This window comes from Anguilla anguilla, chromosome 3 (genome assembly GCF_013347855.1).
Source record: "Anguilla anguilla isolate fAngAng1 chromosome 3, fAngAng1.pri, whole genome shotgun sequence".
In the NCBI taxonomy this organism is placed as follows: Eukaryota; Metazoa; Chordata; class Actinopteri; order Anguilliformes; family Anguillidae; genus Anguilla; species Anguilla anguilla.
The window spans coordinates 23,922,417-23,949,773 of record NC_049203.1 but is presented as its reverse complement, the minus strand read 5'-3'; the positions used below and the strand labels follow the sequence as shown (position 1 = coordinate 23,949,773).

General features: G+C 36.4%; 1 protein-coding gene across 1 annotated transcript in view; it reads right to left on the bottom strand.

The window, feature by feature from the left end:
- Nucleotides 1–6,959: 6,959 nt before the first annotated feature.
- Nucleotides 6,960–27,357, bottom strand: part of LOC118223386 (dachshund homolog 1-like) — a 102,408-nt gene continuing 82,010 nt past the window's right edge. Inside the window, exons 7-11 of the mRNA XM_035409820.1 lie at nt 15,999–16,144; nt 15,519–15,666; nt 14,848–14,991; nt 14,106–14,174; nt 6,960–9,061 (exon numbers count right to left, since the gene is read on the bottom strand). Coding sequence (XP_035265711.1) covers nt 9,024–9,061; nt 14,106–14,174; nt 14,848–14,991; nt 15,519–15,666; nt 15,999–16,144 — 545 coding nt within the window. The 3' untranslated portion in view covers nt 6,960–9,023. The remainder of the gene's footprint in view (nt 9,062–14,105; nt 14,175–14,847; nt 14,992–15,518; nt 15,667–15,998; nt 16,145–27,357) is intronic.

Here is a 27,357-nt window from a genome sequence, read left to right as displayed (position 1 = left end):
AATAAATAAAGACAGAAAAAAAGAATAAATAAAAACTGAGGGGGGGAAATAGGTTATGATGAACTAAGCAAGCGGTTATTGCCTTGGCGTGCTGTAATAATAAACAAGCTCAGGTTATTGCATGCTTTTCTTGTCTGTCATTAAGCCAATTGTAAAAGCTTGGTAACCAGCTGCTGCCCTTCGTACAAATAAAAGTGAGTCATGCAAATTTTAATGAGGATAGTTTCTTTTTTTTTGGTCTTTTGTGCCCCGGACAAACGTGGCAGTGTGCGCAGCGACCATCTGTTTGTTATTTGATACGTGTGAATTCATGTTGTAATGACTTTGTTTGTGGATCCCTCTGTGTGATGGGACACATAAGGATCCTAGATGAGCAGCAGTTTTCAACGCTAATTGTGTAATTGGACACAATAGCCGATGACAAATTGAGATGCATGGAGCTAGCCAGCTGTGAAGTGAATATACAATCATTGCAAAATCATATAATTCTGACAATTTGAAGGCTGCTTAATAGAGTTTGTCTCTCATTACACTTTCGAGAAATGATTAGTGATTACATAATCGTATTTGCTTTACATGCAGTAGTGCTTTGAATTTCCCTATAATATATCATTTACTTTTACTGTCATTCAAAAGACATGCTTGGTAAATGGAAACATTAATTAATGCATGCATGAAACAAAGACCATTTTCAAAAGAAGTATACCATTCCAATATTCATTTTTTGTCAAAATAATCTCAAATGAAAATGACACATACAATAGCCTACCAGATGTGAAACTTAGTATAAAATATCTTCAAAAGCTGCTGAGATTAAAGCTAATCAAATATCCAGACAGTGTACATAAAGAATGAAAAAGAATATTCATAAGATTTTATGTTAGCCAGAAAAAAATAAAAATAAAATAAAAACTGGGAAATGTACATTTTTGTAGTATCTCTCCAAACACCTTCAATGCTTCATTAGTGTTGTCATGTTGTTTCTATTAGAGAGCACAGAAACATGAAAGCCTTCTCCTCCTAATTACACACTGGTCCGGTTCCTTTTGTAGGCTACACTGTTTCCTGGGTTGGAGTTAGAAGCCACCAGCTGTCTTCATTTTGCTTTTATTTCTCAATAGTTTAATGTACATCCCCCACAGGCATATGGCGGGCCATATGATGCACAATAAATATTTTCCAAGTAACCATGGAAAAGTGAGAAGTCTTATAACAATTCAGAATTAAATGGCTATTAAAATGGCAGTCTGTGATCTTGAGTTATCTACCTCAGGCATGGATCAAGGGCTTTGTTTCCAGTCACAGGGCACAAATAAATTAAGTGAAATAATAATAATAATAATAATAACAGCAACAACAACAACAACAACAACAACAACAACAACAATAAATATAGCCGCAAGCGGCGATTCCGGGGTTCAAGCCAACATGGACCATTAGAAGGTGAAAGCTGCAAAGTGCAATAAGAACTAGTCATAATCAGAGTAATTGTAATAGTCAAGTCCAATTATACATACAAGGAATTTGACTTCACACAATATGTTCATTCTCAATGAACATATGAAAAGGTTTAAACATTTAGGTTTAAATGAAAAGGTTTGCACAACAAACTAACAGTAGCATAGGACCATCATCATCATGTCATACAAGAACTATAAGAAAAAAATAGTCATCATATCATACAAGAACTAAATAAAAAATATTTATTTAATGATAGGTATTGGGCTTGAGAAAAGGGAGCCTTCAACACACTTATAATTAATGGCTATATTTCTGTTTGTAATTGTTATTTATTTCACTGGTACACTCGAGGTGACACATAATACCACGATATACCCATATATACTCATTTGAGCTAAATCCAGTTCAAATTTACATTCTTGAATGGTCATTTTTAGATGTGAAGCACCTTTATGACCATAAATGTCACTAACTCACTCAGTCAGTAATTCAGTCAGTTAATTAATGGTTCTTAAGGCAAATTTGTAGAGTGAGGATAGATGGATGTCTGTAGCAAGTTTTGTGTAAATCGGACTCACGGCGTAGGAGTTATGACTTTTCAAAGTTCTAAATTTTGACCTTTAATTATAGCGCCCCCATCAGGCCGATTGGGGTCATATTTCTTGGGCAGCGCTTGCACTCAACTTCCAATCAATGCACAGAATTTCATGTCTCTACCATTTCCATCTCACGGGAATTTGCGCAAACATTTCTGAAGAAGATTAATAATAAACCAGCACAAAAGCAAAAACAATAGGGTTTCAGCCCTTCGGGCTTGAACCCCTAAAAAAACAATAGGGTTTCAGCACTTCGGGCTTGAACCCCTAATAATAATAATAATAATAACAATATTATTATTATTATTATTATTATTATTAAAGGAGAGCTCATTTTCCGATAATGCTGGATCCTGAATTAAAAGTAAACCTTAGCAGTCACACTCTCAGCAAAATGACAGTGGTGACTTTGGCAACAGGTGCTTAAGTTAATATGATTGATATGCTAGTGACACTGCAGCATTCCCTCTAGTTCAGAACACATCAATTATCACATTGCAAATTCACCCCATCAATTGAACATCCATCACACTAAAACACAATATACAGTATGTATCAGTGATCCAAAGATGCAGCCCCTCGCCATGTTGGTTCCACACTTCCTGTCACTGTATTGTCCATTGGAAAATAAATAAATAATTATAGAGCAAAATTAAAATGATGGGTGGCCTGTTCTTTGACATCTCAAAACAGCCATAAAATAAATATCCGCCTTGATACAACACAACAAGTCAACAGCTAAGGCAAGAACAAAATGACTGTCAGTATTTCAAAAAATGTGTAGGCTAAAACCTCTAATACCTATATATATATATATATATATATATATATATATATGGAAGGAAATTCTAAATGCTTATTCCGTTGATGTAGCTGCAGTACGATAGGAAAGCAGCTTAGTTTCCAGCATACATCATTTTCAAATTCTTTCTCATAATGTTCTCAAAACATAGTTCAGTTTAAAGATGATAACTGTCTTTTCTCACATAAAGAATCTAAAACTCCAAAAGTGAATGATGACTGACTAAATAAATAAATAAATAAATACATAAATAATCTGTTCAGCATGTGGTCAGCAGATCAATGGAGTGTGGAAGAGGGCCAGTAATGTTCATGTGAACAATTCCCAAACATTCATTTTTCTATTTTTCAAGAACAAAAGAACAAGTGAAACTCTATGGCATTCAAAAAAAATTAAAAATAAATTAAAATTAATTAAAATAAATAAATAAAACAAGGTTTGCACAACAAAAAAGGTTGGTAGATAGAAAACCCTCAAGCATCTCTGTGCCCACCAAAATCTGGTTTGTGTTCTCCACAGCCAGCTGTGCCTTAATGACAGTGGTGATGAAGGCAGCTAATGATATCTGGGTTGATGACACTGTCACGCACTCAGATGAGCAAGCATGTAGGTGCGGTCGCTGCAGTCCGAGGTTCTGCAGGCTCCCCAGGCAGGGAGATGGTAGATGCCGTACTGCAGATGCTAAGGAGAGGAGTGGCCCTCTGTGCTCCTCTCCTTACCCCTCCTGAGAGGATACACACCCATTTCATGGCCCTTTCCCATCTACCTGCACTGTAGGCTGCGGTCATTGGGACTGACATCAGCCATTTAATTAGCTGAGACAATAATAATAATAATAATAATAATAATAATAATAATAATAACAGTTCTTAATTCATTCATTTAATCAAGTCAATGACAACAGGGGGATTAAAATGTAGAACATCTGTTCTTGGTTTTTCTTTTCACAGATTCAATGAAAAGAAAAAACGATTGTGGCCAAGAAACCACATCAGGTGATTTTAATTGATTTTATTGATCGAACAGCTTCAGAATATATCACCACCAATAGTAAGGTGAAGCAAAGTGGGCTTTCAGTTATAAACAGGGAGTTATAAACAACTCTACGACTTTTGCAGATGAAGATAACATGCTCTGTGCACTCTTGCACACTACACACGCAAATCTATTCAAAAAGTGATGACTTCTGCCAAGGCAAACTATATACACATAATATCACAGAACAACTCTAAATGATCTGTATGTATGGAAACGTGGTATGTTTTCATTTATCACACCATTTTTAACTGTCTTACGTCATGTTTGTTTACATATTTTAAGACACTCACAAGAGAGGCAGAGACCAGCTGCTATTGTGGTATTTTTTTTTCTTTTCTTTTTTAACCAGATCTAGGTCAAATACTATATTTCAAACTATTTATCTTTGGATATCAAGGAAAATATACAGATTTATAAAATACATATTATTTTCATGTATGTCTTCATTTATACTTTAATTTCTAAAGAGGAAAAGAACCTAAAATGGGTATATGACCCAGGTCTGTTTGGAACACCTGTAATATACAGAGCCTGTTAACTCAGGAGGTCTGAACTCCTTGAATGACACTCAATGCTACACAAAACAAGTTTAGGGCTCATTTGCATGGGAGGCTATTTTGTCTGACTGGTGTAAAACAGCAGCCATTTCCTGTAAGGACTGTGGAAAACCCCGATGGCTTGCACATTGAAGCTGTATCAAACACTATTCCTGTAACACACCCCTGCTGTGCCAAAAAATCTGATGTTAGGACAGCTGTGGAGGAAGCACTTCAAGGACTTGGGCCTCCATTTATGAGGCACGCATCGCCTCCACAGATACCCAAAAACGCAGCCATTTCATCCTCTCCGCCATGTGCCCATGGCGGTCAGTGGCTAATCTGAAGAAATCAATTCCAGTTCAAATGACTGCCGTAAAGAACTCTAGAGGTCTGGGATTAAGAAGGCATTTTTTTCTCCAAGATCCTCTTCAGTCTGAAAGTTATTTCTTCTTTAGCTGTTTGCCAACCTCCTGTCAGTGCAATTGCATTGTACTTGTGATCAGAGTGATACACATATGTTCAATAAGGTACTCATCATAAAAAAGGAAAAGTTATTTCTTCAAGGTGTCGTAAAGGACACAAAGGATGCCAATGGGCTTTTTTAAAAGAATGATCTTTCCTGTCCTGTTGACAGAACCAACAAGTGAATTCCCAGGATCATATTTATCACCATGGACACTAGGTATTATTCCAATTTGTTTAATTGAGAATGAGCAGGCCAATTAGGGATCAGTGACTGAGATCAAAGAGTCAGTAAAATATGGGGAACACAATCAAATTGAAAGCAATGCTTACAATAACAGAAACATCAATAGCAAACAGCTGCTATTAGAGAAATAAAACCCATTTTGAAATCATTGTTCCAGTGAGAAATGAGTGACAGCAAATTCAACACATATTCTCTGAGGCTACAATTAAACATAACCATGGTGTTTTTTCTTTGAATAACACAATAAGCAAGAGTTCCTTTTCCATGTACAAGATTGAGACCAGCATTTACTTCAATGGACGTGTTTCGTAAGTAATGACAAAAAAGGAAATTTAATAACAGTAATTGAAGTATTCCGTTTATAACAGTAAAAATGGGCAGCAAACACAGTGCCCAGATTCAGCCAGAGCATTCAGTGGTGGTAATTCCCTCTGTTTTGCTTCAGTTCCTAGCATTGTGAATTCTGTTACAGGTGATGAAACATTATATCCAAAGAAATGTTATTTTGTGCTTTAAAGAAAATTATTAGACTAGAGCACATGTGGCAAGAATAAAATGGGCACATATCATTCTTTGCTTAGTCGCACACACCTAAACGTATGCTCATATGCATGTATGTACACACGCGTGTACACATGCACACAAACCTGTTCTTTAAAGAATTGCAGGGCCTTTACTTCATGTAAATGAACAGCATATTAAAAGGCATCCATTGTACAAATGAAACTCAATTTCATGGTACATTATCCCTCCCTGTTCTTCCCTGGATTTCATTTTCATTAGTAAGAGCATAGAGAAACATAAATTAATAATTACTGCACAATGTCTAAAGGTGGGCACACTTATTTGGCATTTAATTTCCCTCCGTGGCCTTCCATGCCCATGCTTGTGTAATGTTAATTTAGATAATGTGGCCCTGCCCCGTGTCAGATAATTCTGTTTTTGCAATTTCACTAATACATTACAGCCTGTTTTGATTAGCTGCTGTTACTTCTACCTTTCCTTCAGTAAAGGCACTATGTTTTTTTTTTTTTTTTCTGACTGAAAACATGTTTGGATGAATTACACATTTAAATTATACTGACTTTTTACCATACATGTTTCTGGCCAGGTCATTAGTTGTTCTGCTCAGTTATGATCGTTGGTCTGCCTGTCAGTCGATCACAAAAGATTTATTGTGATCATGGGCAAGCGTACTTGAGAGGATGATAGACTGATGGATTGATTTCCTTTGCCTTCACCTCGGTGCTTTCAGATAAATTACCTGCATCCAGGTAGGGAGCAGAAGGGGTTACATAACTAATGGACTGTATAAATGTGTGTGTTCATACGTGTGATTTAGTGAGAGAGAATAATATAAAAATGCTAATGAGTTAGAGAATTTCTGTCCCAATAATATGCCATAATACTCATAATTTGCTTTGTCAATATTGAATTTAATTGAACATATGAAATATGTTTGGAAGCCATGATACTTATTGCCTCATATGGTGTACAATGTTTTAAAGTGTAAATACCTCATAAAAAAGCAAGGTCGGCAACTACTACTGTAAATTGGAATATATGGTACAATAGTAAAAGGTGTGACACACATTTACACAGAAAATGATTTATTTACATTTAAAATGTAAGTTTCATCTTCATTTACACACATATATACTGTAGTAACATGGTAGGTATATAAAAAAAAGTACATACAAGCATACATGCTCTCTCTCTCACTCTCTTTACACACACACATACACACACAGAGCACACAAAGAAAAACAGAACAGAAAAAAAAAATCATATGCACAGGTTTTTTTCCTGCGTTGTACTTGAACGTGTAGAGGAACAATATGCTTATAAATGTATCTAGTGTATACCTGAATGCAATACATTATACATAGAAACTGTATCACAAATAATAAGAAATTATGACCCCATGTTAGCTTCATTAAAGTGACTGAAATAACTTACAGTTAAACAGTACATTTATCTAAGGAAAAAAAAAAAAAACATTAAAGTAATACAATTATAACCATTATAAAAATAGCTGCCTATAATATTACAAATTCCAGAACTAACAAGCATATCTTCAGCATATATGTTTTAAATAAGGAATTTTCCCTATAAATAAGTGATATTTTTTATGTGTCAATATTTCTTATTATTAAAGACATGACTGCCCAAAGCAGCCTGTAGTGGGTTAACTTACGCATCAACAAATGAACACAAAATAAACAAAGCACTATTTAATATGGCAGCACTCCGATCAATTTTATACACCGATAGAAAATTCAAAAGTGAAAAAATACATGACATATGACCCTGGCATAGTGAGGTTTCGCTCATGTTTCAGAAAGCTGAAGTACTTCGATATCTTGTTTGTGTAATTTCAGAATACATCAACTAGATATTAAAAAGGTGTAGAGTTAATGGCAACCAGGTTCTCACCATTTTGTTGAGTCCAAACACTTTCTCTCAGCAGTGTTGAGGCTTAGAGACTGACTAATTTGCCCCAATGTGAAGCAGTGAAAACTTCATGGTACCAAACTACGCAGAATTAAATTGACTTTCAAAAATCAAAACTGATTTTACATTAAATTAAACTGGATTTTTTTTTTTTCAAAAACAATGACTATAGGATATATATGTGTCAATACATACATGAATAGGTGGAACGCAGGGGCAAACAATGTCATAATTTGAAAATCCAGAATTTCTAGGACATGTCTGCACGAGTTCAATTAAAACGGCAGCTCTTGAAAAAACAAAAACAAACAAACAGTGGTTTAAGAACACAAAAGGGTTTTGTTTGTACTGTTTTCTCATCAATATAATGCATACATAATTCCATATGTTAACTTTATATACACATACCATACCATTTATCTAATCTTTCATCTCATATATACATGAATTGTAAAAACAAGCAGTTGTCCTCCTAGTTCATAAAACAGTGATTCAAATATGAATTGTCATTTCATTATCATGAGTGTCCCCACCTTTTCCCCAAAAGCTATCTTCAAGCTATCCTTTTTTATGGTCTTAGCATTTTTATTTTTATTTTAATTTCTTAGGAACAAGAAATAAATTCCCTCAATTGAATTTCCTGTTCAAAACTGTAATGTAAATACAGTATTGAGAAAAAATAAAAATAAAACTCAGTACTGTTAATGTGAAGTATTACTGCCAGTGTACATCCTGATACCATAGTATTCTATGCTGTATAATGAAGACCAAAAACAAATTTTACACATAAGACACAGTTCTGCTGCGGAAACAACTACAGTATGATGAAGACAGTGGCAGAAATGGGGGCATATGCAAAAACACTCTAGTGTTGGCTCAAATGTAATTTGCAATATTATTAACGTATTCCATGAGTGATTTATAAATGTCCCATGTAACTGATCCCACACTGGACCTGACACTGGATCTGCTACAGTGGCAGTAACGGCCATTAATCTGAAAGTTTTCTTGTATAACTGTCAATGTTTACTATGAATAATAATTTTTGAGACGTACACTTTCAAGTGACTAATATTTAGTTCGCTATGTAGTTTCATAGACCAAAATAACGGAACATAAATTAGAAAGAAGTAGCATTTTTTGCTTGTGTTGCCATCTTTGACTGCAAAAGCTGCAGTGACCAGATGATGTCTATGCTTTTGTGGTATGTACCCACAAAACAAACAAAAAAAGACCTTGTATGCTTATCACTCAAAATGTCTCTTGATTGCATCCTTCCCTGGGAGACACTTGAAGCAAAAAAAAAAAGGAAAAAGTGATTTCTGTGAAAGATTAGATTTTGTGACTGCTTCATTCTGCTCTGCCTAGTAAAAAAAGGCTCTAAATAATCTCATGAGCTATTGTCTTTCTTCTTCAATATGCTGTCAGTACATCACTGTTGTTTTCAAAAACAGTCTTCCATCTGTAAGCAAACAAAGAAATCACAATGTTATAAAAAAAGCAATGTCATTTACTGCATATAAAGGGCCTACCTGGCCTCTTTCAATTCAAAAGCTCACTGATGCATGCAAAATGTCAGGTCATTTAGTTCGGGTTACTCCAGGGGTGATAAACTCAATGCCCGTGTCACAAAAATCATTCAGAGTGACTTTCTATTCTAAACGTCTGTTTAACTTGGTCAGGATGGAGAATTTTAACTTTGCTGATGCTATTATTTTCATTGTGGAAGTTTAATTCAAAAGTAATTGTTAAATTATAAACACTTTTCATTCATCACATAAAACTGAGTGGAAAAAGCACATTACAATTACATAATCAATTTTTAATAAGATATCCATATTGGAGAAATATAAATAGAAAAGGGTTTATGAATATTAAGGCCTACAGAAATGAATTACTGTAAGTGCTGTGGACAAACATTGATGACACTTTTCATAAAGAGGCCAAGTTGTTAATTTGCAGAAATGTATTAGGGATGAAGGTTAAAGTAAGGGAACACATTCTGGGCTAATTATGTGTGAAATAACTATATTTAAAAGTGGAAATATAAGCATAAAAAACATAAAAGCAAGAGAGCTAAACAAGAGTCTGTTATGACATGTGCAATTGCAATGCAGATAAAATGCATATGTGACCATGATAACTTGAACAGTAGTTTTGTTTTTCCCCACTCAAGCTGCTTGAAAATGCAACTTTTAAGGCACTCATTCTTCTCTGATGCTATCTACACACACCTGTAATCTAATGATATTGCAGGTGTCATATGCTGCACACACATGCCTCACTGCTGTGGAACTAGTAGAAGCAGCTCAGAAGCTTGCTTGGCTGATACGCTTTTACGTTTTCCTTGTAAAAGAACAGAACTGCATGTCACAGATTTTAAACTGAAAATGAAACATTAAAAATAGTTTTCAATTTAACGTACCCTTGTAGAAACAATGCATTTCTTTTTTACAGATTAACTATTTATGAGTAAACAGCAGGCTTGCTGGCCTGCTACTGGTGTATTCAGGTATATTTAGAAGGCCCATAAGTCGATTCAATGCACTGTTCACTTGAGCTCAGTGGGCAATGAAGAAAGCGAAAGCTAACTATTTGAAAAGCAAACACAAGAGACATGGCACACAGAACCGAATCTTTAAAGAGATGAGCTCAGGCCATCCATCTCCATTCCAGCAGCAATGTCAGACTGAGTGAAATGCTTTACAGTGCGAATTCAGTTTAAAATAATCTGCGAGTAACCACACTGTTCTCGGTATAGCTGGTGTCAAGGAATGACATATCCAAACACTGCCAGAGCTGTCTCAGCCTAACTCCATGACAGACAAAAATATCTCGCAGCTTGCTGCTATATTGGAACCACACTTCATGACAGACTTGACATGTTGAAGGTACTGGCTTGTATTCTTGAAAAACTAAAAAATAAAAACAATATTTTAGACTACATATTGTCATTTTTGTGGAATTGCAAATGGGTACATGCATTTCTGAAGTAATTATGCACATGATTCATTCCCATTGCAAAAGGGTTTGGCAGTTTGAACCGCAAAGAGAACAGCATGTGTGCAATACTGACAGGTACAACACATTCTGAAAAAATCATGGAAAATTCAAGAACAATGTAACATGCAAATAAATAAATAAATAAAAAGTGCATGTGTAAGATTCCGTTTGAAATGTCATGAATATGAGTGAATTAACAGAATACTGCATCCAAATGGCTTTTAACAAGGTTTTTGACATTAGCAATTGTCAAAGCAATCATTATCTTCAATGCAAATGAAGAAAGCAAGTGCAAGTTAACATGCTTAAATTTTATTACACGGTAGGGATATTGGAACCATATAATTATTTCCCCAATTTAAAGCACAGGAGCATTGTGTCATTGTGGGACCTGGACATTCATGTGGAATTAACAAAAGTTTGTCAAAGGGAAGCTTTTGGATTGGACATAGAACCATTCTTATTTATTATTCTATTTGTTCAGCTGACTGCCACCAAATTCACAAGTTACTTCAAGAAATTTAACCAAACTGAATTTAATTTCACAAACGTTTTATCAAATTAATAATAATCAAGTACCATATGTAAACAGAATAATGGCTGATCCTTCAAATAAGCAGTACATTCATCTGAACGAGTGTCAAAAGGTGATGTATTGACATAGACAAATTATCAAATGTATTGCTAAATATGAAATATTTCCAGTAAAAAAAAAAGTCTGGAGCTTGTCACATCATTTTATGAAAGAAAGCTCTAGTCACATTCAAATTTTAAAATTCAAATTATAATGAAAGGTTCATTAAATAAAATAAATATTTCATTAGATGCTAAGAAAACAAGGGGACTTTTTGGCTTCCGTCAGCACAAAATTCCTTTGAAAGATTAATTAATACATATGCATTATGCAAACTATACCCATGCAAATATTTTATGAGGACTATTAAGGGACCCACTCATATCTGCCTATCTTGCTTCACTGAGATTCAGTTCACTTTTGATGTCTGAGCTGGCAACGGTGAACTTTATCTCTCCTCATTGGACAGTATAAACTCACGCAAGTACCAAGACACAGAGATCAGGAGCAAAGCAGGGCGGATATTTATGTATATCCTCAACAAGACTTAATGTGACTGCAGTGTACGGAAACCTGCGTGCTTGTAAATATACTTTGTGTTCAGCAATTAGCACAAGCAAACTGTAAATATAGCAGAATTAGAAAGCATGACAAAGAAATATAAATAATTAAGAGGTTTAATGTTATGCTCTCGTTTATATGCCTTTTTACGAAAGGGACATCAACAACGAACAAACCATGGCAAGCTGTGTGGTCCTCATGATATATATGGACATAATAAGACTGTGTAGTATACCAAGCTTCCGAGTAGATATTTGCATATGAAGTTATATATAATATTTTTGGTCATAATAGCATTGCCATTGCCATTTTCCCAATTGCCAATCATGCTCCAGTCAGAACAATCCCAGAAAGAGATGATGGATAGGTCTAATTGCTTTCACCTTACAGTACATGCCTGGATTATTTGTTTTACTAGTTAATCCCTTGTACAACATGTTAACAGGGATATAAGCCCTGTTGCAGTTTTATGGCTTCAGAGGAGATGGTAAAAGTTGCACGCTGCACATTTAAAATTCCAGGGTGTGTAATGCTGTCTGGTAAAATCACACTTAAATCGAATGCTAGGTAGATTTACAACTAGGGCCACCAGTTTGTCTTCCCTTGTTTTCTCGCATGGTACTTCAGTCCTCCACCAGCTAGAGGTCACAATAGCCTCTTTGTCAAGCCCCTTCTCAAACAATTATCCCTTTTACACCACCACAATTATTTAAGCTGATAAAGCAATTGCCAGCAGTTATGTATTGTAATATTTAGCTTGCACAAAAAAGGTAACATAAAAAAAGAAATTCATGATTCAACTAATTAACTAATCATCATCTTCAATCAATAACTTCAGTAAAATCAAGTCTCTTAGTTTTGGGCTAAAACAAAAACCTGCTTTATATGAATTAATTTTTCTTTTATTTGCAGTAATATGCAGTCCTGGTTCTGGAGTGCCATAGAGTCTGCTGGTTTTTGTTTTTAAAAAATCAGTGACTGATTCAGACCCAAGAAACCAGGTGACCTGAATTAACCGTGTTATCAATTGCTTTAACAGATCAATTGCTGTGCGACTCAAGTGTTTAGCAACAATGAACAATGACCCTGTAGCACTCCAGGACGAGGAGTGATGACCACCGGCTCAAAGACATGCTTTTTGCAGCATTTCAACTTACATCCATTTTCATTTTCCTTCCTGGCTCTTTCCATATTAGAACAACCAATTGTTTTTTTATAATTATAATATAATAATAGTTGTATGATTAGTCACATGACTGTGCCATTGGATTGCCCATGGGTACCCCTGGAGGATGACCATTTAAATTAAAGTTTTTACATCTCTGCAAGTCACATGGGGGAGACAAACTGGTGGCCTGATTTATTACTTCCTTCCACCATCGCATGGACATGAATGTAATGGGGAGGGCTAGGGGGAGGAGTTCAGAGGGCTTCCCCACCTCTTTGGCTTCTTTCAGCTTCCTGTTCCCTCCCACAACCTGGGAGGCCTTCAGGACCTCAGACAGCAGTGATCCCACATACAGGCATGCTCACCTGAGGCCATTCAGAATTAGCAGGGGTCCAGAGGACCACTGTGGCTGTGTGGCTCTCTGTAAAGTGACTGTGACTACTGATAGTCTTCTATATTTGCTTTTCTTAAATCATTTAAATAAACTGACCTTCAGCCATTGAACTATTTCTGTATGTGTGTGTGTGTATGTGTGTACATATATGTATGTGTGTGTGTGTGTGTGTGTATGTGTGCGTGCATGTGTGTGTGTGTGGGCATGCTTGCGCACGTGTGTGTGTGTGTGTGTGTGTGTGTGTGTGTGTTTTTTTAATCGATCACAGCCTTGCATGATAGCTTGATAGCTCCATCTGGCACAGTGCTGCAAACCCCCTTTAAATAAAACCCTGTCACAATAAAATGGCTACTGCATCCAAAATATGATCACTTATAACAGACTTAATACATTGCACAAGTCAGAACACCCTTTACGGTAAAACGTATCAATAAAAATTATCATACATGTTTACCTAAGTAAAATCAACAATGCACTTTGTCCTTAAGTTTGACTGACAAAGCAAAACAGCATTTTATCCAATGGCGAGAAGACAATCTGATTAATATCACAAAGGCTCGCAGCATTTCTCAGTTAACAGCACACACTGCGTTTACATTAAATCTGAGCCATAAAAGATATCAAAGCATAGTGCGGCATTCACACAGACACAATTACACAGACACACACACACACAAATGACCTTCTTTTTGACCTTGCAGCGCTGGTCCAGATGGTGAGCTGCATGCTTGAGCAGCAGGCAGAGGTAAACTAAAGCTCATATCCTGGAATACACAGCTGATTTATGGCCTCCACAAACAATGTACCTTGTATTGTCCTTTCAGCATCTGTTCTGCCACTGTTGTGGTCAGCCTCAATCTCCTGGGTCAACGAGTCTAGGAAAATTGAAGGATAACGATGATTAAACATCAATACATCAGGTAAGAAAATATATGCTTATTAATGACTCAGAGTTTATGAGAAACATAAACGAAGGAATATTTGCATGCAATTTAGCGCACAGCTTGTGAGCAATGACAGAACGCAGACGTGATTTTATCAAGTAAATGAAAGCAGGTGTAGTCTGGAAGGCAAATCCTTTTTCTTGGGTTAAAAAACATCTTGCTGGCTTACACATTTGTGCCAGAGTTCCTCCCTCTTATCATATAAATGTGATCCGTGATGACATATTTTTAAAGAACTGAAGAAAAGAGCTCACTATAAAGATAGTTTGTGCTTTAAAACTGCCAATTTCGGCAAAGTCCCTAAAATGAATGTGAGTGAATTAGGGGCAGGGAGGAATGATGCCATTAATGGACAACAGCTGATGTTGTTAGTATTCACACTACGTGCATACAATGGGGTAAGCTCCACAAAATTAGCTGTGTTATACCAAAGTGAAATATCCCTTGCAGGTGTAAGATTACAAATTAACTGAACAATCTAATCCTGATGTAACAATCACTACTGGTAATTGAAAGCGATGGAGTTCTAAAACACTGAGAAAAAAAAAAACATTCCAAAAAACCTGCTCGGAAAAAAGGGTTAAATATGAATTTAGAGCCTGACCATTCAGCGTTCTGAGGCTGTCGGTTGGTGATGTCTGCTTCAAGGACAGCTCTGCTTGAGTGAGTCGTTTGGTTTCATATTCAAGGGCCTCTTGCAGTTTCCTCTTTGCCTTCTTCTCTTTCTTCAGTCGCTTCTGGATTATTGCTAGGGAGAATAACACGAGTGGTGAATCCAGCCTGCCTTTAAGACCTCACCTTTTTTTAAAAATAGCCCATATACCATGTATCCCTTCTACCTATCTAACAGCTGTGGTGAACTACCCATAATCCACAGTGAGATTGAGGCTTCCAGAAAATGACAAAGCACAGAATAAAAATGAAGGAAAGCAAAAGTATCTATTATACACAAAGATAAAATTTTAAAAAGCACAATGCAGAATTTAGATCCATATTACGCTTTGTTGAATATCTGACTCTCCGTCAAATGTTTCCAATGTTGACGATTTATTAATTTATTTACAACAGCAACAGCAACAACAATAACACACACACACACACACACACACACAATGCTCGATTACGTTTGTTTTCTTTGACATAAATGAATTCAGTGTCTTCATGACGGCGATCGCTTGCGTTTCCGTTCACCGCTCTTTTTTTTACCGTTTAGCAAGCCCACGCCTTACACAGGCTTTGCGCCGAGAGCTCCGGTTTCGTGCGTGCCATAGTCACCTCTGTTCTTCTGCTCCACAGCCAGCTGCCTCTCCAGGGTCTCTCTCATCTCCCGCTCTCGAAACAGCTCCATCTTCAGCTCGCTCTTCTCCAGCTGAACCTGCTTCTCCTGCGCTCGGGTGTTATCGATGGCAACCTTCAAAAGGCCCTGCGGACACAAATATAGCGTGCGTTCGTTTTTTATATTCCTAATATTGATACAACTGATATTCTTGTGAACAGCATGAAATATTATCAACACTGTCAGTAACATGTTTTTTTTAAATTATTCTCATGATGGTAATAATAAGTATTATTATTATTATTATTATTATTATTATTATTATTATTATTAGTATCATTATTATATTGTCTTTAAGGTATGTCTTCCCAAAACAAAGCTTGTTCATACTATATATTTTGCATTACATGGTCAGCGTTGACATTTCTGATTCTGGAAAACTATGTGAGTATGAAATCAGATAAATGTCGATGCTGTACCTGTATGTTTGTTAGTAGTGTTTCTATGGATGACAGGCCTTCAGGAAAGAGGAGATGAGAAGGGAACCCAGCAGGTAAAAGCTGGCCAACCCGGGAGGGTCTCCCATAGCTGTCTCTAGCCGTCGGAGTGCACTGTGGAGTCTCATCTAAAAGCCAACATGTGGAGAAATAACTGTCAAACAACTCGGTGGGTGGCAGTGTAGCATGATGCTTAGGGAACCAGGCTTGTAGCTCTGAGCTTGTAGGTTCAATTCCCAGGTGGTGCATTGCCCTGGTACCCTTGAGCAAGATACTTAACCCGAATTGCTTCAGCAAATATTCAGTGTTATTATTACATGGCATGTACAGAATGTACTGTGTTAATTACTCGGTATAAGTGTGTCTACTAAATGCCTTAAATGTAATACATGTGCTCAAATTGTTTTTTGGAGAACTGCTTTTTTTGTCTTTTCAGCTGTAGCATGGGCTTGTTTGGGAAATGTTACATCAATTACTTATTTCTGGTTAAATGCATGGAGAATAATTCACATCTGTCTTGGACACAATGTTACAGCATAAACACAATGCATATCACCCATATTTATTTAACCGCTTATAATAGGTTAAAAACAGTGCAGGTTGATGATGTTGTCATTATATCAGAATATATTTGAATGGTTATATTTTTTAAGGAAAAAAAAACATCCTAAAATATTTTGTGGGCAAATGATAGCCCAGCATGCAGTAACACACTCCATAAACCATGAGCTTGAAACGATTGACAACCTTTCTTTTTCATCCTCAAATATAGTTTATCAATACGATATGTGACCTTCAGCAATGATTTAGAGCATTCAGGTAGATCAAACCATCCAGCACATGTGTTTAATGGAAAATTTCTATATTTAGGAACATTTGTGCTGAAAGCAAATGCCAGCTCTTTTCCCTGGAACAGTGAACAAGTTTTTTTTTTTTTTTTTGGAAAAAGCATATTTTTTCCAGGAATGCATCAAATATAAAAATCAATATAATAAAGTACATCTCCACACAAGCCCCGAGATGAACTGCTTATGTGTTTAGACAAAAAGCATGATTGTGGGTGATGATTATTCAACACCATTCTCATTTACGGTCGATTGACTTGTGACTTGTGTGCGTAATGATATTGACTGTTCAGCCTGGAAGTGATGGGGTATTTATAAAATATAAATAAATTAAAAGGCACAAGCAGAGCATATGCCCTGAGCATAAATTAATCCTGACAAAACACAGTTTTGTAAGGACATAATCACTTAATTTACTATTACTTTGGTAAATGACAGATTAACGCTGACTCACTATATCTGCTCATTGTACACACATTTGTTTTTTGTTGTTGTTTTATTCACAGAATCAACCACATCAAAGAAAAGTGTTTTTAGGTTCTTCAGCTTGTACATAATAACATCTGTTTCCAACCTTTTAAATAATTTGTTTGTTTTTTTTTAATTGCTTGAGGAAGTACAGGCTACTCCGCTCCAGAAGTGTACTTTTATAAGACCCTGGGCGTGGCCTGGTTTAGATGTCTCTCCCCACTGCACTCTAGCTAACCACCTGGATTGGAATGGTGAAACATTTAAAAAAGAAAGAAAGAAAGAAAGAAAGAAAGAAAGAAAACTAAGAATAAGACAAAGCTTGTGAATTTCACATGTTGAAGACCCCTTAACTCCAGAAATCAGTTAATTTCAAATGCCAGATTTATGCAGCTTGAGGAAGGGGTGGGGGTCTAAAGATAGTTACCTTGACTAAAATGCAAAGATAATTATTTGACATATATTTCTTTCCAATGGACTCAAACAGTCGTGACCACACCGTTGTCAGCATGCTGTCTTTACAGGCATATTAGAGCTCAAACCTTCTGCTACTTGACATCTTGAAATATCTCCCTCTTTTTTGAAAGTCTGAGATGTACTTCCTAAAATATTTTTTTATTGCTACCCAGGTGAACTGGGTCCTCCTAACTGCATAGCAGAATGTGTTAAGGTGCTCTGTGTTCACTGCTATGCTTGCCAAGACCGCAGGCCCTGACTCTTTAATAACATCCTCCTGTCCTCAGAGACTAAATCACATTACACTTTTACAGGGCTTGGTGAATATCATACAGAATACAAATTGAACATTCACCATTTAACAGATGTCATCCGAGTTCAAGATTTAGAATTCAGAGCAGCCGGAGAGGCCCAGCCTCAAAGGCCCAATCTCTTTGGTGTTTGTCAAACCCTCAATGACATCACCTTCCATCTATCACTCTGGTAAGGGCCGAAATTGCCTTGTGCCTTCCAGGATATCATAACTCTATACACATTTACAAGAAAATGCCACACAGTGACACTATCTCTGAGCTGTCATACAGGGGTGCCACTTAAGATCTTAATAAAAGCAGTTTCCGAGGGCCCCTTTGTCAGTGACAAATTGATAAACCTTGCAGGCAGAAGAGAAAATGTGCAGCACAATGATTCTGAAGATGCGGTTTGTTGTATCTAATGACTTTTTCAGTGTTTGTGAATGCAAGACAAAATACACCGAAATCATCTCACTAAATGAACAGATAACGATGAAACAATGGGAAATTTGGCAAAAAATCTTAATGTGAAATCCTGCAAAAACTAGATCAGTTACATTCTGTGACAGTGCCACAGTCGGTCAACATTATTTTTAACTTGTTTTAACTAAACAACAGCTGAATATTTGTTTAAACCTGTGCTTAGGTTTAATTTATTTTTTAAATGGATTGAATTGATGCTGAATGAATATTTACCATTTCAAAGTACAAAAGACCATGAATTATATTAACACATTTATTTTTTTATATGATAAAATACAATAACTGTTTGCTGCAGAGACATTATTTTGTATCATTATGTAAAACCTACATTTAAAGCATTGTTCAATGAACAGAATGGAAAATACTGTGACAATACATAATAAAACACACCTTTTCAGCAGTATGTCCAAATGATATCTGATATCACGTCCCCATTCTGTATGAACATGTATTTCACATTCACTTCTGATTGGCAGTCCACTAAATGGCAGCACCACCGATTGCTTAAAATGTAATGCTATGTGACTTATGTAGCAAACATGGTCTCCAAATCACCGATACCAAATCCTCCTGTAGTGGGCAGTATAAAAGCTTTGTTCCTTTCCGGATAAAAAAGAAAAAAATAGGCTTAATATCATTGTATTTGTTTTATTTAGCCTTTTATCTACGATATGGCTATTAGAATAATCTGGATTTTGATTGCGCAGGATATTTAAATGACAGATGCAGCTGGACCCAGTAAAACTGAATACCTTGATTGTCACTAATATTTCTCCACAGGGGTTTAACAGTGGGAGATGTGACACCACTCATGAAACACTCATGGCTTTATTTTTCAGGTCTCCTGTGTCACATTTTATGCTCAACTGTTTCAGGAGACACACATTTTTTTTTTTAATGGCTCACTGTAAATGCAATGCAAAGAGATTGAAAAGCCGTAATTTAACATAGCACCTCCTCTCACGGCTGCAGTCAGGATCTGTGACACTAGGCTAGCAATGATAAATCACTTTTTCCCTCCAGTTCATTTTCTCTCTCTACATTAGGTTTGGCTGTCAGGAATTAGGAACTGACTTCATAAACAGAAAATGAAAAACACAAATAAAAAATAGATATAAATAAAACAAAACAAAAACGATCAGCTATAATCTACTATCAGAGTGATTTTGGCTAATTATCAATTTATAATATTATAGGTACACTGATGAGTCTTAGAGGTTAAACAATGGTTAAGCAAGTATATCCTAAACGAAAATCATACAGAGAATACAAACACTCAATTGACATGGCACATTCTAGTCAGTGTAATCACAGAAAGTGACAGAGGACAATGGGGAAATCTAACATATTCCTCAAAATAAACAGCTGTAATTGACTCTTGGGACATCAGAATATCCCAAGATGAATTTCAAATTTGTGAGTTTCAATCAAAATCCCAGAAGGCCTTTCAGCTGATTCCCTAAGGGGAAACTGAGCTGAAATATATACAAGTGTCTCATATGTGTCTTTACAAAGTACAGCCAGGAAATTAATCAAGGAGAACCCAAAAGGGAAGACAGGGCACCATTGCGCTGTGCATAACCTGGAATACACTGACAAGCGAAACCTGTCCCTTTGCAAACCTGATATGCATTCAACAAGGCAAACATTAGCCAATGTTTGCAAGCATAAACATTTTTTGCTTGCAGGAACATTTACCAGTAGTCTGAAAATGCAGTGCACAGAGAACAAAAATGACCATCGACAGAGAAGATCAGAGCAAGTCAGTAATCTTTTGTCTGTTATAATTAATTTTAATATAATAATTAACATGATATTTTATTAATTGGTATAGACTATACAATACATTTCCAAAAAACAAACAAAAAAAAACAAAAAACATGGGTAATCCAAGGTGAAAATAATTTTCCTACTCACTGTCATCATTGGTGAATAAAATGTAACCTTCAGTCAGAAATAAGTCAACAGTTAGCATTAAAAAGGGAACAGTTAGCCATATCTCCTTGCTGAATGCACATCAAGGCTCCTCAAAGGAGAAGAAACAAACACTGAAACCGGGAGGATAGTGGCCGGGGTTGGGAAAAGTGTTGCCACACTTTCTTAGACCATTAGTTTCCATTTGGCCTGCTGCTGTTTCACAAAATGCCTGCTATTTTATTCCTTAGATTAAAAGGTTATGACCTTTCAGTCTGATAACACCAGTCAGCACTTAATTGGACGCTGTTCTCATTAATGCGATTCACAATGCGTGAAGGAAGGCCTAATGCTCGCCGTGTAAAACACTTTTGAGCACTACTGCGTGTCCTTGGTGGCGGTAAGCATGTTTCTCTCATTGAACTACGACTCTAAGCCACATTGTGACATAGGATAGAAGGCTGAAAATAAAAGCAATGCAATAACAACTTGAATTTCTGAATTTGTTGCTGAACGTTAAGAATGAAGCCTATAACAGTTAACCTGAGTTAACCCTCCCATGTCAAATAGCTGACTGGCCTGTTCATCCCACACAAAATGCTTTGAATTGATCTCAAGTAAGGCTACTTGAGTTCTTTCCCCCACTAATGGTTGTGCATTTGGACATTACATATTTTGCTGCACAAACCCATTTTGAAATAGGAGATGAGGTGAGAAGTGTAATCGGAATCTTTCACTTATGTGTTTCAAAGGCTCTAGAAAACACGACGAGTTCACAGGCATAAAATTAGCACCAGGACCTTAAAAAGCTGACATTTCGCATGACTTTTTAAAGAGTGACAACCTCATATTTTCTTGGAGGATATCATTAAATTTCAACTGCCCTATGGCTAAACTTTGCCATTTCTCACCATTTCACCGTGTCACTGTGCTCACCCTTCTGAAATAATGAGTCCTTTGTTTTGCCTTAATAAAATGAAATATATTCTCAAGCCCAGCATATGACTGAGGCACAGATGGACAGAGCAAGGATAAAATATTCATGAATCTGCAGCTGCCTGTGATTGCAGTGCTCAAAAGTATCACTCCTTGAATATTCAATATTCTATGAATTATCAGCAAACCTTAAACAAGTGAAACAGCCTTTGTGCCACTTTTCATCAAGCCAGCACAAGGAAGTGATCAATGCACTGACGGATCAATACACATGCATGGTGAATACACACACGCACACACAAAACCCTTCGAATTGTTCAGTGAGCACTCAGGTGCACACACACGCATGCATGCACTGCACACACGCACACACACACACAAAACCCTTTGAATTGTTCATTCAGCACTCACATGCAAACACACACGCACGCATGCACACACACACACACACACACACACACACACACAAAACCCTTTGAATTGTTCATTGTGTTTTCATTCATCCTCTATGAATGAAATAGGTTTTTTACCACAGTATTTTCTTCTTTCTACTTAGAATGCACAATAATATTAAGTGACAGGTCAGTCCCATTGAAACTAACATTGAAACTAGGACAGTCATTTTTAATCACTAAACAACAATTTAACTGAACCTGTCACTTTGCAGGTCAGACCAAAGGCCATATTTTATGAGTGGCTTGTCACTTTTTTCACATTAATTTTTAAAGCAAGAATACTAAATTGAATACACATGACATATTTTAAATGATTTTACTTGAATTAAACACTTAAAACCAAAATTTGAGAGATAAAAAATGAACTTGCTCCCAGTTTCATTTTTTTCAGCGTTTCCCACCTATGTGTGAGAGCAGAGGACATTGTTCAATTGCAGAATGCAGAATCACAGAGGTATGATTCAGTTAAATCAGTAAAGACCACAGGGTATGGCATTAAATGAAGAACAAGTGGTTTAACTGGATGTGCCATCTGACTTACATAATGACTGACTTTGTGAGTGATCCTGTGCCATTTAAAATTATATTCCTTTACAGAGGAGAACAATAGTCTGAATATAAAGTAATACATAATGAAGTATACAATACATCTAATGGTCATTGTTATTGTTTTTAGACAAAATATTGAAAATATTGTCCGTCAATCAAGGACAAGATATCTGTTTTTCCATTCAGCTTGACTTATTTTTACTGAAAAAATGGCAGAATGTTCATTTGTTGTCAAAGACAGCATTTACTCTTCTCTTGTATAATAGAGAAAGAACACCTCATCACCACTTTGCTCCAGTTTAAAACCTTGTATGACAGGTTATCAGGTCTGCCACCGGTGGGGGCGCGGAGGGTGGGGCGGGGGGTGGTTGAATGGAGCAGTCACGCAGGGTCTTGCATCTGTGAAGGCCTGGCGTCATGCAGATATTTCTCTCTTTTTTTGCATTTAAAAGTAGACCCTGGGATATGACATCAAACAAGTGCTAACAGAGAAAAGACTGTGCTGTGAACAACTGTGAATGTTACTCCCCTCCTTAGCTATAATGTCTTGAGAATCCATGGGCATTACCAGATGCAAACAAACCTGGCCACGAGGCAGGTGACTTCTGCATTGACAAAACAAAATAAAACACAATTGTTATGTATAGTGTAATATCTCAAGGAAGATAATACAGACTTCATTCAGGGGAAATATCAGCATAATGTTGTCAACTGAAAAAATTTATTTTCCGGAAGAAGTTTTACGTCAGCATTATCTTTGCATTTTATCAAAAACTCCTACACCTAGCTAGCTAGCTAGCTATAATAAAAACCTTTTAATTTCTAGTTTGAACTAGCTCATAGCAAGAGCAATCACCGAACTAGCTAGAATAAGTTCAGCTGAAAAGCTGGCCAGCAAACGATGGCGAGCTGAAAAGCTGTCATTCTGTTTGGATTTCTTTTGTATTTGTTATTTTAGTTTGTTGTATCAGTTTATTGTTTTTGCCTAGAACCCATGTGGGTGAAGGGTGAAGGTTTTATTTGTTTTTGTGATGGTGTGGGTGAGCTCTCTCTCTCTCTCTCTCTCTCCATGTGGAAAATGATGGTGCAAACCTGGAACTGCCGCATTTCCCGCCCTGGGGTGTCACATGGCTTGTGACACTATCGTTGCCTTCCATTAACTCTTATGGCATATGAACGCGAGGAAAATGGGGAATTCAACAGAAGTAGCTATCTATACCAGCGAAATGTTTCTGATATTGCTGGCTATATCAGATTATTTCAGTAACACAGAGTACAAAGCTAGCTAGCGGCATAACCTTATGTCTCTCAGGTGAAAAATAAATATCACTGGAGTTTCCCTGATAGTTACAGCAAAGGTTAAAGGTTATAGGTCAGATGTCACCACAAAGTACATCCCACTACCAAAGAAAAAGCACTTTCCATGCATATTTCCATACTCCCAAGCAAGCATTGACTGGAGTGTGAACGCGAGTGTACAGTACTGCAGAGCATGGATGTATACGGTTTGGGACACATCTACTTTGTTGCACATGTATGTAGTGAATCACAATAAAATAAATTAATAAAAGTTTTTAAAGTTACAATTGCATTCAAGATAAAGTAGTTATTACATAAAAAGGTAGGTTATTATATAAATGCTAAATTAAAAAGGTAGATTTTGAGAATGCACTTAAAAAGTACAACGGATGTGGCAGATCCACTGGGAGACTATTCCATAGCTTAGGCCTATATGCACTGAAAGCTGCATCTCCATATGTTTGTGACTTTGTTTTAAGGACGGATAACAAAGGGGAGTTAGTGGATCTGACAGTTCTACTTGGGTCATATAGAGGCAGCAATGCATATCATGTATGTATTCAGGGGCCAGGCCATGGACAGATTTAAAAACCAGGAGCAGAAACTTACAGTCACTTCTGAATTTAACTGGTAACCAATGCAGGTGCCTTAAGACTGGAGTGATGTGCTCTCTTTCATTTGCTCTTGAGACAACTTTGGCTGCAGCATTTTGCACAAGTTGAAGATGTCCTGAGGCTTGTTTTTTTAGGAAAGCCAGTGTACAGAACATTGCATTAGCGTAATCTGCTGGCAAAAAGAGCATGTATAGGTTTTTCAGTGTTATTTCGAGAAAAAATGTGTCTGACTCTGCCAATATTTTCAAGATGTTATAAATCTGTTTTAGTTACGTTCTTAATGTGTTGCTTGAAAATAAGGTCACAGTCCTATGTTACCGTGTAATACATCAATTTTACACAGATGTGACCCATGCTGGTAGTCTGAGGTCTCCTGAATGAATAGAGAACATTGTGGGAGGGGGTGGGAGGGGAGAGGAAAAAACATTTGTGTCCTTTTGTGTTCGACATTGGACGAGAATTAAAAATAAATGTGAAATGCTGTATTTTTGACACAGGTGGAATTTGTCACCATTGCTACAGAATGAGATTACATTATTAAATACACTTTTCCACTCACCAGATACGGGTCACTGATTGCAGAATATTTATTGCCCTCTCCTAGCCTTAAATCTTAGCAGAGGAAAACATTTCGTCAATGTAAGACATTTCAATGGAAGACTCCCTCACTGTTTCAACAGCATCGTTTTTTTATAATAGGATTAATGATTCCTGTTGCCATGCAGTGGGATATTTATGCAGGACACAAAATATATAAGTGTGATTCTTCAAACAATTATTACTTGCGCAAGTTTATTCCAAATAATCATGCTGAAAAGCTGATCAAAAATCAGTCAGATCAACAAAAAAAAAACATTTTCTGTCTAGAATTTTCTGTGGCTTTGATCCACATACTTTTCCTCATATTACAATATGTAAATATTATAATATTTTATTTTGGAAGAATATGCAAACAGGAATAATTTAGCTCGACAAGCCTTGATTGAGGTGGCAGAAGAGACTGTACTCAGAGACCGCAGCATAAACTAGAGTATATAATGATTACAGTGAGTGAAATACAAGGAAGCATCTTTTCCATAATGCCTGTTTAAAAATTCATAGTACACACTTCAACAATTACCTCTGTTTTTAAGAGACACAACACTCCTTCAAACTGTCAGCCATTTCACTGCTGAACTCCAATAGAAAAAGGTAATACCAGCTGACCACCCAACCACGCTTGATAATATTATGCACTTTATGTTTTTACAAAAATGTATTTTATGTTTTTACTGTATTCTATGTTTTTACTTGTATTCTATGTTTTTTTACTGCATTTTATGTTTTTACGTTTTATTATACGTTGTATTTAATTGCCTTGGTACTGTTTTCACTGCTGCACAACCAATTGCCCCTCTGGGGACAAATAAAGTTCTACTTGACTTGACTTGACTTGAAACCAATCCAATGCAGCAATATTGCAATGTGATATTATGTTACCCTAGTTACAATTTTTTAATTTTTTAAAACATATATAATATTTGATTAACAGAGCGATGGAACATGACCATCAGATCTGTAAATTTCAAGTGTTCAAGTGGCGATAATGAGATGAAGCTGGCTGTATGCTCAAATGTGCTCAAACCTAAGCACAGAAGTACAGCTCATACTTCCTTGGACATCAGTTCCATCGGACTTTTCACAAATTTATCTCAAACTATTTTAATCCCTTGCATCAGACGCTGAATCAGTACAGTACAATATTTGCATCATTAATTTCATGCCCCTCACTTAATGCTATTATCAGGATTACTTTGGTTATTAGTCTAATGCCTCGGTTACTTTCGGTGTATCTCTGTACCATTTCTCTTGTCTCACCGCATAAACGTGTGTGTGTTTTTCAGATTGCCTCATTTATTATGATAGCTTCCTTGTGTAAATTGTGCTGACTGCTCAGCCTTGCACAGTCCCTCATTAGACTAATGAAAACCTTCAAAAAAACAACTTGCCAAATAAAGGTCTGAGGTTATTATGAAAATTACAACTCTGGGAGCAAGGAGAAGCTCTGTTCATTAATTCATGCTCAGCAAATTGCTAACTAATTTAGTTACACACCTCTGCATTAATGGAGTGTTTTATGAAACTGTTTTCCACAGGCTGAGACCTTGGATGCACCTATTGGAAAGCTCAGAATTCTAATCAACTGAAGAGACACATTAGCAGTTTAGTATCGAAATACTAATGGCAATGTTAAATGCAACACAATATAAAACACACACATGCACGCACGCACGCACACACACACACACATACACACACTGTTATCCCTACATACTTTGTTTTGCTTACATTTTTTAGCATAATGTTTTTTATAAATACATAGTTTTTCAGTAAAGATGATCATTCAATTACAATTATATTTTTAAGGGACTATGAAAATCATACAAGTACTAGCAAGAACAAATCACTTAAATAATTATAAAGATGTTTGTGCACAGGTGGTGAAGCGAATTAACTCGCTGAATGTCGAGTAAGGTGATGACCAAGATATCTAACTGGTATATGGTGCATTGAAATAGTTGTTTTGTAGCAAGCCAACTTGGGAATGGCATTTCTGTCATTGTACCTCTATATGGTGTAAATTTGGTGTAATTGTACAAAAATGGCTAGATATAGTCATATGCCCAATAGCTGGTCAAACACTGCAGCTGACACGTACAGTAAGACAAATTTAATTGTGAATATGTACATAAATTAACCAATAAAAAATATTTTTATTTGCTGACTAATTTAATTAGCATATTCCAGGCAGACTGGCCATGTTTTAAAACCTCAAATGCTCTTTGCGAATCACTTGTGTTTTTGGGTACTCATCCACAATCCTAAAGTTTACAGCCTTAAACTGGCAAGAAGGAAACAAAGCCCCTGCCAAAGACTCCTTGCATTACACTGAATTGAGTAAGCATGGCAAAACAGTGTGTTTATTCTTAAATCATACAGAAATCAACAGATAGTGCCTCAAAGTAGAGAGGAACAAAAATAATAATCTA